The 13063-nt window shown below is 38.4% G+C and overlaps 2 protein-coding genes across 2 annotated transcripts; one reads left to right on the top strand and one right to left on the bottom strand.

Moving 5' to 3' along the window:
- Positions 1 to 4151: 4151 nt before the first annotated feature.
- fam183a (family with sequence similarity 183 member A) lies at positions 4152 to 7163 on the top strand. The gene is made up of 4 exons (XM_049587188.1): positions 4152 to 4347; positions 6538 to 6597; positions 6771 to 6874; positions 7026 to 7163. Exons 1-4 carry the CDS (start codon positions 4227 to 4229, stop codon positions 7119 to 7121), a joined length of 381 nt encoding a protein of 126 aa, XP_049443145.1. The 5' UTR covers positions 4152 to 4226; the 3' UTR covers positions 7122 to 7163.
- Positions 7139 to 12457, bottom strand: ebna1bp2 (EBNA1 binding protein 2). The gene is made up of 9 exons (XM_049587185.1): positions 12257 to 12457; positions 10930 to 11013; positions 10530 to 10702; positions 10032 to 10155; positions 9014 to 9103; positions 8700 to 8775; positions 8400 to 8490; positions 8103 to 8277; positions 7139 to 7955 (listed from the first exon to the last, which is right to left on the bottom strand). The coding sequence occupies exons 1-9, from the start codon at positions 12347 to 12349 to the stop codon at positions 7908 to 7910; spliced, it is 954 nt and encodes a 317-aa protein (XP_049443142.1). The 5' UTR covers positions 12350 to 12457; the 3' UTR covers positions 7139 to 7907.
- Positions 12458 to 13063: the final 606 nt, after the last annotated feature.

Here is a 13063-nt window from a genome sequence, read left to right as displayed (position 1 = left end):
ACCCGGGCAACAGTTGTTGTATGTACAGTCACTCCCATCTGAGCCACTGAAGTTTTTAACTCCTTCAGAGCGGTCGATGATGGATTGAACTGAACTCTGTGGGATGTTCAGTGAGTTGGAAATCTTTTTGTCACCATCTCCTGATTTCCATCCATCCATTTTCATATCTGCTTATCCTCTTGATGGTCGGTGGGCACTGGAGCCTTTCCCAGCTGGCATTGAGGTCTAGAGGTACACACTGGACAGGTCGCCAGACTATCACAGGGCTGACACAGAGACAGACAAACATTCACACTCACGGACAATTTAGAGTCACCAATTAACCTGCATGTCTTTGGACTGTAGGAGGAAGCCGGAGTACCCGGAGAAACCCACGCTGACACAGGGAGAACATGCAACAGAAGGGCTCCCTCCTGGGATTGAACCAGGATCCCTCTTGCTGTGAGGTGACAGTGCTAACCACTACACCACCATGCAGCCCATCTCCTGACTTATACTTTTCAATGATCTTTTCTCTGAGTTCTTTTGTCTTCATGTTGCAATTGTAGCAGGAATGCTGATGAACCAGAGACTGGACCTCCCAGACACAGGTGTTTTTATACTACAATCACCTGACACACATCAACTGCACTCAGGTGATCTCCATTTCACTAATTGGGACACTGCTGGCATTAACTAGCTGGACCTCTGTTGAATTAGGTCAGTCACTTTAAAGAGGGTGAATATTTATGCAAACATTTATTTCACACTATATATTTTTAATTAATTGATATTAGTTTGTAAAAATCTTCTTTTACTTAGATATGAAATAAGCTTTTTTGCAAATTCTTTTCAAAAAAGCCAATTATATTGACCATGATTTCACGTATAAAGGAAAAAAAAGGGGGGGAAACATCCAAGGGGGTGAATTCTTTTCATAGGCATTGTACATCTTATGTGGGAGAATGGGAAATAGTTAGCCGAAACCTTGTCATATTCGATCACCTCACACACCATGTGTAATACCATCCCTGGCATGTGGATGACACTGGATTCTGAACAAACTCACAAACTGGCCTTTGACTATTCCCAGCCTGAGGATCTCAAAAGCTGCCTTGATGATAACTTGGCCCGACGCTGTGACAAGAGCCGGGGAACAAACCTTGACACCGCAAGCCCTCCCATCCTCCCATAATACATATTGCTCACTCTTCCTCGCACACATACACAAACACCACAGGGGACTTGTCACCCACCCACACTGAAATCACTGAAATGTCCCCCTCCAGCCCCTGCAGTGTTTGAGTTATTACCTGTTTCCATTATATCTTTCACACAGGGCCAATAAAGCTTGAATCAGGTTATGAGACGGATAGCAAGACCTGAACATCTCAACCTTTATTAAGCTGTCTGTTACAGCGAAGAAGGAGAAGCACACACACACAAAGTTCACTCAGCAACACAAAGACAGGAAAGGGAGAGCATATAAACAGAGTGATTAAGTCCAAAGAGAGCAGATGGGACAGTGTGAGGGGAGAAAAGGCTGGAGGAAGAGAAGGAGGGGAAACGAAATGAAAGGGAAATGAAATGAAATGTGAGGAGACAAGTGGTGAGAAGTCAGCAGGCGGCCCACGATTGTAACTGTAGCCTTGGAAGTATATCAGCACAACCAACAGCAACCACCCAACCATAAGTACTATTTACAAGATGTGAAAGTACTGTTATTTATGTGTGATCTGTGACACGGCAGAGAGCAGGGGAAGTCAAGTGTACTCCGAGACAATGTGAAGAAATGCCACTCCAGTTTTTTCTCACACACTGCACTGTCACAAGGTCACTGGTCATCTCCGGGTAGCTCTTGTTACTTTTGTTTTGTTTGTTTTTTTTGTTACAGTGTGAAATGCTCACAGCTGTTAAGCCAGAAGACACACATGCACTCTTCTCCAGACTTGTGCACATGCAGCGAATGCGTGTCAGTGTGTGTTTGTGCAGACTTACAGCAGACAGTCCTGTTGAGTTAACTGAGAAAAATGCCTCAACTGTCATCTGTCACCCTAAGAGAACATATGCAAGCAAAAAAAAAGAAGAAAAATCACAGTGTACTGACGCTGGCTACATTTTCTCAGTCTGGACGTATTCATTCATTCAGCGCTCTTCCACTACATTTTGATGGGTTTGTTTGCTCCAGGCAAACATTTTCAACATGGCACATAACAGCAGTCGTTTGAAGGAAAAACAGCGTTTATTGAGATGAACAAATGGCTTCTGGAAGTCAGTGGGAAGACTGCAAAGCTCTGAGATACCAGAAACTAGAAATGCTCAATTTATTGGCAACAAGTGGAGACATTTTGAGCTCAAATGTTGCAGAAATTCTGAATTAAACTCTAAATGTACTGCTGGTGTCTGTCTGAAAACCACAGCATATTTCCTGTACAGCAGAGTTAAATAAATACAAGGAATATTTAATGTGATGCAGTGATTAATCCAGTTGGAAATCTTTTTCTTTTGGTTTCCAACAGTCTGTGTAGGCAAAATGCTGCACCCAGAATACAGTCTAAATCCAAACAAATGAAAAGACACATAAACTTGGCATTAAGGTTTTACTTTTCTTGGTCAGAAAAAGATATAATTTTGCCAAAATTGAATTTTGTCTGTGTTTCATAAATATTTTAGTAGAGTTCTTGTCTGCTAGCAACAATTTAAAATAATAATAAAAATAATATTTACGGAGTATAGCACTGCTATCAAGTGGAAGTGAGTTTACCTTTAACTTTTCACAGCAACAATGCAACAAAATGTTTCAGATGTGAAAACAGCAAATACAGAATGCCTGCATAATACTATGTATATTGTATATTTATATTATGATTAAAAGAATAACTTCAGGGAGGAATTAAAGAAAAAAAAGGACATAAAAACAAATTATTTCTTTAAAAGAAAAGCCATTATTTGAGTGTTGGGTTTTTTTCTTTAAAAAAAGAAGCTATTATTCCTTCTCAGTGATGTTCTTCCTGGTATTTATTTTAAAGTGATCCTCATGTCATGTAAATATATTTAAATTTATTATATTGAAAATGATATATTTAAATATATTATATTAAATTTATATTTTTAAAAAGTTAGCCTGCATATAAAGATTTTAATGAAACATCCAGTGTGTAGGATTCTGTGTCTCTGAAAACAAGAATCATTATGTTTTCGTTACCTTCAGATGAGGTATGGAGATCACCATTATTGCACCACCATGTTTCTACAGTAGCCCAAATGGACAAACCAAACACTTGGGCTAGGATACACCATTTTCATTTTTATGTCAGCCACGGTAGTTAGACGCCCATCCTCAATGAGCAGCATCACAAACACCCCGATTTGTAACTTGAACCTGCTTTATTCTGTGTTTTTACCAGTTTCAATAACTTTTTGGACAGGACGAGAACTCTGCCTATAATTTGGTTCCCAGTGGAAACCTCCTGAACATCTGCATCTTAAGTTATCAGTGAAAAAAAGGCGAGCACACGTTGTTTGGCATGTGTGTTACATGCCACTAAATCTTACACACTGAACCTTTAAAAGTTTTGTCTCTGCTGTTGAGTTATTTTCTGCTGTACTTCATGATGCAGTGTAGCTGAGATACAGTGGTGGAAGAAGAACTTAAATCTTTTATTTCAGTAAAAGCAGCAATAGTGTAAAAATACTCCTGCTTTACTGAAATAAATGTAGTAAAAGTACCAGCATCAAAATATACTTGAAGTATCAAAAGCAAAAATACTAGAATAATGTATATCATGTCATTGGGTTAAGATAAACAAATACATAATATATTTTCATCTTTTATCTGTTGATTGTTTTTTCATTACTAATCCCAAAAGTAAGCAGTGACTAAAAAGTCAAATAAATGTAGTCTAATGAAGTAAAAAATACAATATTTGCCTCTCTAGCACAAATATAGAAGTATACAGGCCCTCAAAATTGTACCTAAAACATTAGCTTACTTGAGTAAATGTACTTATTTACTCTCCAACTCTGATGAGGTACCTGAATGCAGCAGTATTAAAGATTATTTCCATTCCTGTGTGTCTCAATAGCTCAAATCTGGGCGCGCTGCTCCACCGTGTGCTCGCGTGGCGTTACTGCAACGCGAGGAAGTGTTGACAGTTGCTAGGTAACGAAATCTCCTCCCAGACTCCACTGAAGTACTCTTTGCTTTTCCCTATCAGTGCTGGTTGTTTTGGGGTGTTTTCTAAAGCATGGCAGGAAAGGAGAAACTGGATTTGGTCCGTCAGAACGCAATTCACGTTGAGACGATCCGTAAGGAGCAAAGACAGCAGAAACTCCACCTGGAGTTCAGCATCAATCCACACCGGAAATGTAAGTTACGTTTGTCTGTCCTCCTTCAGTTCATAGAACAAATAGGCCTAGCTCTAGTAACTGAAATAATTTTTGAATAATAATATGGTCGGGGTTTTTTTTATCTCTCACGAAAACTTGAGCACTCTGTCTCGTTTAGACACCAGACAACAACTAAATCTGTTTAATTTTGTTTGTGGTGATCAGAGAAAATTAGCCAGGAAGAAAAGTGCTTAGTGTGCTTAAATACACAGTAGTTCTCATTGGGATTAATGCTATTTATCTGCTATAAAGTCTTATAGATACTGTCAACATAGTCATCTATTAAAGGTAACAGTGGCTTAAGGTAGTTACAGTGGGCCCCAGTGCACGCTATTATGAGGGGCCCTGTTACGCCCTAGTTACAAGTTGTGGAGCACACACACACACACACACACACACACACACACACACACACACACACACACACAGAGTTTTAGGTGTACATAACATTATATTTTAGCAACAGTGTGTCTTACTGCCGCTTTTATATTACATCCACTTGCAGATACTTGATATTGGACACATTAGTATTAGACACGTAGTTTTTTAAATAGTTTATGTAGAATAAGTTTATAATTTGTTAAAGATTGACACTGTTTTACAAAACCAGAAAGCCATGATGGAGATGGGTTTGCCTGCTAAACTGCACCATGGACACTTTACTGACACTATGGACACTTTATGGACACCACAGCTGTCTGCTGTTTTGCACATACAATCACTTGCACTAGATGTACTCCCTTTATCCACTGCTCATTTTCATTCACTGCTGCTCATTATTATTATTATTATTATTATTATTATTTATTGCCGTTTCTTGTATTTTTGTACTTATTTTGCATGCCTAGTTTTAAGTTAATTTTTAAGTTTAAATTTTAAAATCTTTAATCTGACTCTTTCCCCTTGACTGCTGTAACACTGGAATTTCTCAGTTATGGGATCAATAAAGGTGTATCTTATCTTATTTAGGGCATGTATGGAAAATAGCACCATTTTTGTTATAATGCGAGTTCTTCTTTTTTTTTTTTCTTTAAATATTTTTATGGGCATTTTTTGCCTTTAATTGATAGGATAGTAAAGTGTGAAAGGGGGAGAGAGAGAGAGAGAGAGGGAGACACATGCAGCAAAGGGCCACAGGCTGGGGTTGAAGCCGGGCCGCTGCAGCAACAGCCTTGTACGTGGGGCGCCTGCTCTACCACTAAGCCACCAACGCCCCAAATGTGAGTTCTTCTTTGAACACGGGCGTAATTCCAGGTTGCAGTCGGGCCCCTCCACCCCATGGGCCCCAGTGCAAATGCACTGCCTGCACTGTCTATATTTACTTTGAGGGAGGCTACATTTTACTCCTACTTGAACGTAAAATATTGTGATTATACAACACAAGATCACAAAATGAGATGTAACTGTAGGCCCTGTCATGCTACACACACAGAAAAGGCATTGACAGGTATGTGAATATTAAAATTAGAGCAGAATATAAATCATAAAATAGAACAAACTATGTAAAATTAGCACTAAAGGAGGAACTATAAATGTATGTTACTTTCTACCTCTTCTATACTACATTTATCAGCTGGATATGATCACTTTATATTACACTTTGCTATAGTTTTAACAATCAGATGTGCTCCACCTCCACCAGCTGTAATATTAAAACACTTACTTTTAACACTTTATATTTTGCAAGTAAAATCTTCAATGTAGGACTTGTAATCCAGTATTTTTGCAAAGTGGTATTGCTATTTTTATCTCCAGCTCAAGTGTGTATGATTTAGGGCCATCTAGTGGCAGAAATTGGGTAAAAATATTCAGAAATATGTTCTCATTAGTTTATAATCACATGAAACTATGAATGGTGTTGTCCTTACCTTAGAATGAGCCGTTTATATCTACATTTAGAGCGGGTCCTCTTCCATGGAATACACCATGTTGTTTGTACAGTAGCCCAGAACAGACAAACGAAACACATTCACATTTTTTTTTTTCGTGTCGGCGATCGTAGTTCTTCTACATGCCTGACACATGGGAGAAGTTTCAGTTCTGCAACCTCACTGCTGGATGCAACTAAACACTAGAACTTTAAGTAAAAGGTCTGAGTACTTAATGTAATGTTCTTAATGTGTCTGTTGTTACATTAAACTGTTTATATATTATGTCTTTTTCTCTTAGTACACATCCTGCCAGACAAACCCATGTCTAGGAAACCAACAGAAGTGATTGCAGAGAACTGTAAGTTCACATAAGTTCCCTTGAAGCTTCTAATGTTTTGCTCTTGTCTTCTGCTCTGGACAAATAACACTTAAATACACCATGACATTACTCCAGATCCCAAACAAGATGAAGCAGTTATGAATGTTTGAGAACATCTGTGTTCATTACACATCTATGTGTCTGTTTTCCAGCGGATTTCATCGAGGCCTTCCACAAGGCCCGCCAGGAACCTACCAAGAAATATGCAATGCCACAGACTGAGAGTCAGGAGATAGGATGGGTGTCAACTCCACTGGTGAGGAAAACATTGCTTTGGACAATTTATTAGAATTACTAATACTGTACTTTAGAAGGAAGGCCTGAACTCAATTCATTTCTACTATTAAACCCAAAGAAACTACTCCAGATCTTACCCGAATGTTAATTCTGTCTATGTTTCCCCTCAGATCCCATCGGACCGCAGTGACAAGAGGATCAATTTCTACCGCTTCCAAACTGACATCACCAAACACAAAGAATCTGCCCTGCGTTCATCAAATTAAAATGAATCTCCAAGAAGTTGAGCAACCTATGTTCAGATTTATTTGTTTATCATACAAGTGTCACTGCCAGATGCTGCCCTTTTTCATTTCAATCTTAGCGAGCTAAGAAAAATGCTTGTGGGGCAACATTTGCCAGCACAGGTCTATACAAAGCACACTTGCCCCTCACATACTTACCATATTAATGAATAGGAAAGGGCAAAACTAACAGCTGCTCAATATTATAAAATGTCATGATGTCACATGGGAGAGAATCAATGAGTCAAGGAGCTGAGTTAGAAAAAAAAATAAAACAGAATAAACAAAACTCTAAAGAGCACACACAGTGTAAATGAGGGAACAAGGAGGCTGGTGTAGATGTCGGGGTGTAATCACAGACGGAGGTTTTACAGACGTATAGAGTCAGTTATGTCCACATGTGATAAAACTGATAAAGAAGAAGAGACATTTTCTTAACATTCAAATTCTGTTTTTTCTCTGTGGTTTAGCTGGCTCTGTGTAGTCCACTCCTGAGTTCACCATTTCTGCAAAAAGACCCTTTCTTCACCAGTCATGTCCTTCAAATAGCTTCCTTAGCGATACAGCAGGACGTCTCTCGCTCTCTGTAGCTTGAAGGTTCCTCCATATTGATCTGGACGCATCTTACTGAAGGCATGTTGTAGAAAAGTGAACAAGAAAAGCCCATGTTCTCCTAAATGTCTCCTGGTATAAATGGAGGAGAGACTGGGGAGCAGGTGCAGAGAAACAAAGTCCAAGTCCAGCCTATCGACCAGCCTCAGTCAGTTCTTACGAGCGGGACTTCATCTTCTTGCGAACAGACTTGCCCGGGCGTTTCTGGAAAAACAAGGTGGAAAAAAGTGAGCTTCTCTACAGTGTGGAGAACTGCTTTTCTAGAACTGTATAATTTCCTTTGACAATTTTTCTACATTTATCAAATCAGTCAGCAGTGTGTGTGTGTGTGTGTGTATATATGACACTCACATTTTGTTTCCCTCCTTTGCCGCCCTTCTTCCCTCCCTTGCCGCCCTTTGCGTGAGCCACTTTGGCGCGGAAACTGGAAACATCGTTGAAGCTCTCCTTGGTGTTCCATTTCTTCCCACTCTTCTTGCCCCCAAAGCCAAATTTCTGGTCCTTGTATTTTCGCTTGGCATTGGGACTGTCAAAATAACAGTTAACATTTTTAGCTTTTTGTGAAAATGCCAGAGATGCCAAGAGTTTAAAAATATTATGCTCGACTTTTATGATTGCAATGTGCACGGCTGAGATTTAACACCTTACCCTTTCTTGTTCATCGCTTTGTTGGGACCCTGAGAAGAGTCTTTACCCTTTTTCTGGTCTCCTTCCAAGAAATCCAGTTTGTCGGTCATTCCTAAAGGTGAGGATGATCAGAAATCACACACACCGTTACATACATACAGTTAAATACAGTTAATCTATGCTATAACCAGCAGAATTTTAAAGCAATTTGCAGAGGTTCCTTTCACCACAGCGCACATTAAATGACTCTAATACTTTTTGGACCTTTGAATGTGCAGTGGAATTTATGTGTGAATAAAACCACACTGACAAAAAACTCACCTTTTTGGTATTTCTTTACAGCAGTCATCATGGCTTTCTTCTCTTTCTGCCTCTTCTGAATCACTTCTACTTGGACCTGGCACACAATCAAAACTCATGTTAACTACAAAAGAGGATTCTCTAAGATGCTGGTCTAGTCCCGTTTTTGCCTGCTTTCAATTATCACTACACACCAAGTGTCAAGGCAGAACTCTAGTACACACATATGGGTGACTATATTCAACATGTAATCAATGTACTTTAAAGACTGACCCCAGAGAGCAGGGCTTCTGAGACCTTTAAGAGTAATACAGCCTTTCAAAACAAGGACCAACCTTTTTGCCAAACTTCCTTTGCTCGCGCAGTTTCTTGGCCTTCTCCGACTTCTCCAGTATCATCTGCTTTGAGATCAGTTTTTTCCTGATCTGTACAAAGGAACAAAAACATCTGTTAGTGCCGATATTTGGATTCAAGTCTTAAAATAATAATTACAATAATAGAAGATAACTAGTAGCAATGTTATGGTACATGTCTATTCAGTATACCGCTCTAAAGGCCTTTGCACACTGATTCCGATGTCTGTTATTGCTCTTTGTTGCGAAAATTCGCAATACGTGACAAAAGGAAAAGACCCATTTCCTCCTTTGCCTCTCTCCACCAAAGTTACCTATCTATCTGTCACCACTCCCTCCCTGTCATGCATTTGGCACCACAGCTGCATGACAGGGCGGAGCTGTCCTTGGCATTCTGTGCGTGGTCCATTTCCTCCTCCTCTTCATCATCATCATCATCCACCTAAATATTACTATCTGACTTACTTAAAGTGAGCAATCTGAGTTACAAAATGATTCCTTGCGCCCTGTTCCCCTGTCTTGCTGTGGCTGTGTCCTGCCACCACATTTTCTTCACTGATTCATGGTCAAGCGTCTCTAAAGGCTTCTGACAGATGTGAAAACCACAGAAAATTGAACCTGTTCTGAGAATTTTAATGTTGGACGCAAGTTTTGGACTCAGTGTGCAAACATGACTGACAAAAGGTTGTATTTATTTTCAGACATGCAACAATTTCAGGTGAAAAAAACAGACTCGGTGTGCAAATGCCTTAAGATATTCAAAAAAAGAGAGAGAAGAATAGAATAAGGTTCTTTATTTTGGTCCAGATTTGAAAACTACAAGCAAACAGCTGTAGGTCTTGTAGCTAAGCTTTTTGAGTTAGTTCTTTTTTTGTTTTGTTTTTAAACAAAATGATATGCATACATTGTCAGCTTTAAATTTTAAATTTGTTTTGCATTTACTACATTTGTCAGACCTGCACCTTTGTCTTTTAAGTGCAACATTCAAAAACCAGCTCACCTTCTGCATCTGCTGATCGGACTTGGCCATCTCTGCAAAGTAATCGTCCGGCCTCTTGGTGGCTATCCCATGCTTGCTCAGGAGAGGCAATGCCTCGAGAACTGTAGCTTGGGCTTGACGATAGCTACAGATGAACAAACAGAGATTCATCATGAAGGAGTTAAATACACTCTTTATAGCAGGGTCAGATCTCTTTTAGTGAGTAGAAAATTCGATACATCTTCAAAGGCATACAAGGGTTGGTGCTTCTGCAGCTAGTATCAAAAATAACACTAGGACAAAATAAATATGTAGCTGTAATTGTCTGATTACTGACAGACAGCATTAGATGTAGAATAAATAAGTAAACTAAATGATCTAAAACAGTAATAAAATACTCAACAGTGATGTGAAAATATCAATCATAGTTCATCCAGCTCAACACTGTCACTCCAGTCATCTGTGACCTTTGTGACTTTTGGATTTATAACAATGTTGTATAAAGTTATGGTCACTCACAAGAACATCTCTCTCTGGAAATCATCATCTGCATTGACATCTCCATTTTTCATGCTTGGAACTTTCCCTTCAGCTTTGGATAAAACGTCCTCCACCGGCAGGTTGGTCATATCCAACCTCTCCACCCAGGGAAGGTCTTTACGGAAGTCAGCAAGGCACTGTTTTAAACCCTCCTGCATCACAACACACGAGACATGGTATATTAAGCTACACCGTTATTGTTATAGTAGTTGCAAGATTTGCTCTCTTATTACTTTGACATTTTTACAAAGGCATCAAAAACCTTTTCAGACTATAACAAACACGTTTTCTTTCCTACATGCCACAACAACTCACAGAAACACACCATAGCTCAACAGGGGTTCGAACAATTCAAGAATGTTATGATAAATTCACTCACCACATTGTTGACAAATTTTTTGGATTTATCCACCAATACGTTCATCCCAGGTTTCAACAACCCTTTAGCGAAGGCTTCTTGGAGCTAAAGAAAACAAAATGTGGTTATAGATATGCCCCAGCCTACATCTTTTAAATCTAAACTGAAAACCATCTCATGCGTTTTTATCTAAACAATTTTGAAATCCAAGGTTTTATTATCGTTCTATTCATATAACAATTTTAAATCTTTTGAATTATTTTTGGTTATTCTTTTACTCTCTCCCTTTTTCTCATTAAAACTGTATTGTTTTACATTTGAATTGTATTATTTCAACTTTGAATTGCATAGTTCTTTTACATTGTGTTGTTTTATACTTTTCTGTACAACACCTCGAACCTACCTGTTTGTATGAAATGTGCTATATAAATTAGGGATGCACAATATTGGATTTTTTTTTTGCCAGTATCTGATATACTGATATGTAACAACTCATCTGACTGATAATCGATATTAATACACATATATATATATATATCCACTTTTTTCCCCACCTGATTTTAGTGCTCCTCAAGTCCCTTCTATAGTGGAATTAACATCATATTATGCATACATACTCCTATCGTGATGGCCCACCAGCAGATGGAGACATGAAGCACAGTATTTTAACGTATGTAATATTCATTCATTGTGCAAAGGGAGAAAAAGCATGTTTGCTGATTTCGATACTTCATTCTAAAGCCAATATCGGCCAAAACCGATGACGTGCCGATATTATTGTGCATCCCTATTATAAATAAAACTACCTTGCCTTGCATTACCTTACCTTGTAAATACATTCTCTTACATATTTTGTTTTGCATCCCTGTCATTGTATGTACACATAGGCAACACACCAAACCACAGTCATAGTGGTACTAAACTACAGCATAGTTTTATATGCAAGTTTTATATTATATATATGTATATACACAGCCAAGTATGGTTTTCACATATAAGGAATTCTGTAAAAGTGAAGAAATATAAATGTGTAACAAAAATAAATCACAGTGCAAACATGACACATTTAAAAAATAAAAGAATTCACAGTATGAAGAAGCGTTATTAGATATGTACAATCTACAGACATGATACATACATGCTGTATAAAGTAAACATTACAGGCTTCGTCTTTGTCACCATTATCTCTTTACATAATTTTACTGTAAACTCGTGTCAAGTCTTGTCTCATCTGTACAGTTTTCTATCAATACAACTTTTCAGAGTCCAGCACACACAGTAGTTTTACAGTAGCTTAGCTTTGGCTTGCTAACGTTAGCCACTGTTAGCATGTCAACAGCTCACTCACCTCATCGTCTGATAATTCACTGTTCTCCTCCTCGGAGTCTTGTCCGAGCAGCTCCTCCTCTGCTGACTCCATAGTGCTGTTATCGATAATCATAAGATGATTATATGTGAATAAACGGCCGTTAAACGTGAAGAAACCTACTATGGATGTACAGCTCCTCACATGTACAGCGCGTTATTGCAGTTCACGTGGGGAGGACGTGACGGACAGTGACGTTCTATCAACACAGTCCTCCGGCGGAAAGGATGCGTAAGATCAATGGTTCCTACACGAACAAAAAATAGGATTCAGGCAAGTATAGTGCGTTAAATGGATTATATATTCTCTGATACCCTGGAAAGTAAGCGAAAATATCGTCGACACTTTTTTCAGAAACTTTACCATCGTATTACTTATCACATTATTGAAATTCACCTTTTACTCCTCGACAAAAAATACATCAAATGATTGCAGTTCTTGAAAACTGCAAACTTGACATATTTCATGTATAAAACACAGATTACACCCCCAAAATTCGTGTAAAATATATAAGTTAGTAAAAATAACTTTACTATGTAATGTAGTATGTTATATCAAGACATTCCTCTTGGAGGTGCTGTCGTGCACCTGGGTAGATCTTAGATTTAATGCATTCAAGGTACATTTCTGTGTCATTTTCCTTATTTTTATACAGTCTATGGTCATTTTACAACACAGTTGCAAAATGAAAATTAAGTGTGTAGTTCCTTTATGCTACACACACATAAAAATATATATATAAATATTCAAATTGGAATAGAATTAAAAATTAATAAAATAGCATGAGGT

This window comes from Epinephelus fuscoguttatus, linkage group LG10, assembly GCF_011397635.1.
Source record: "Epinephelus fuscoguttatus linkage group LG10, E.fuscoguttatus.final_Chr_v1".
In the NCBI taxonomy this organism is placed as follows: domain Eukaryota; kingdom Metazoa; phylum Chordata; class Actinopteri; order Perciformes; family Serranidae; genus Epinephelus; species Epinephelus fuscoguttatus.
Note: the sequence above shows the minus strand (reverse complement) of the source record. Positions and strands in the feature narration are given on the sequence as shown.

Bases quoted from the DNA above. Each gene is read 5' to 3' on its own strand.
- ebna1bp2 (XM_049587185.1), bottom strand. From the start codon at position 12,349: ATGATTATCGATAACAGCACTATGGAGTCAGCAGAGGAGGAGCTGCTC. The intron at 11,014-12,256 runs GTGAGTGAGCTG...TGTTTTCTTTAG, and splicing joins GTGAATTATCAGACGATGAG to CTCCAAGAAGCCTTCGCTAA. The intron at 9,104-10,031 runs GTGAGCTGGTTT...TCCTTTGTACAG, and splicing joins CCGATCAGCAGATGCAGAAG to ATCAGGAAAAAACTGATCTC.
- fam183a (XM_049587188.1), top strand. From the start codon at position 4,227: ATGGCAGGAAAGGAGAAACTGGATTTGGTCCGTCAGAACGCAATTCAC. The intron at 6,598-6,770 runs GTAAGTTCACAT...TCTGTTTTCCAG, and splicing joins AGAAGTGATTGCAGAGAACT to CGGATTTCATCGAGGCCTTC. The intron at 6,875-7,025 runs GTGAGGAAAACA...GTTTCCCCTCAG, and splicing joins GATGGGTGTCAACTCCACTG to ATCCCATCGGACCGCAGTGA.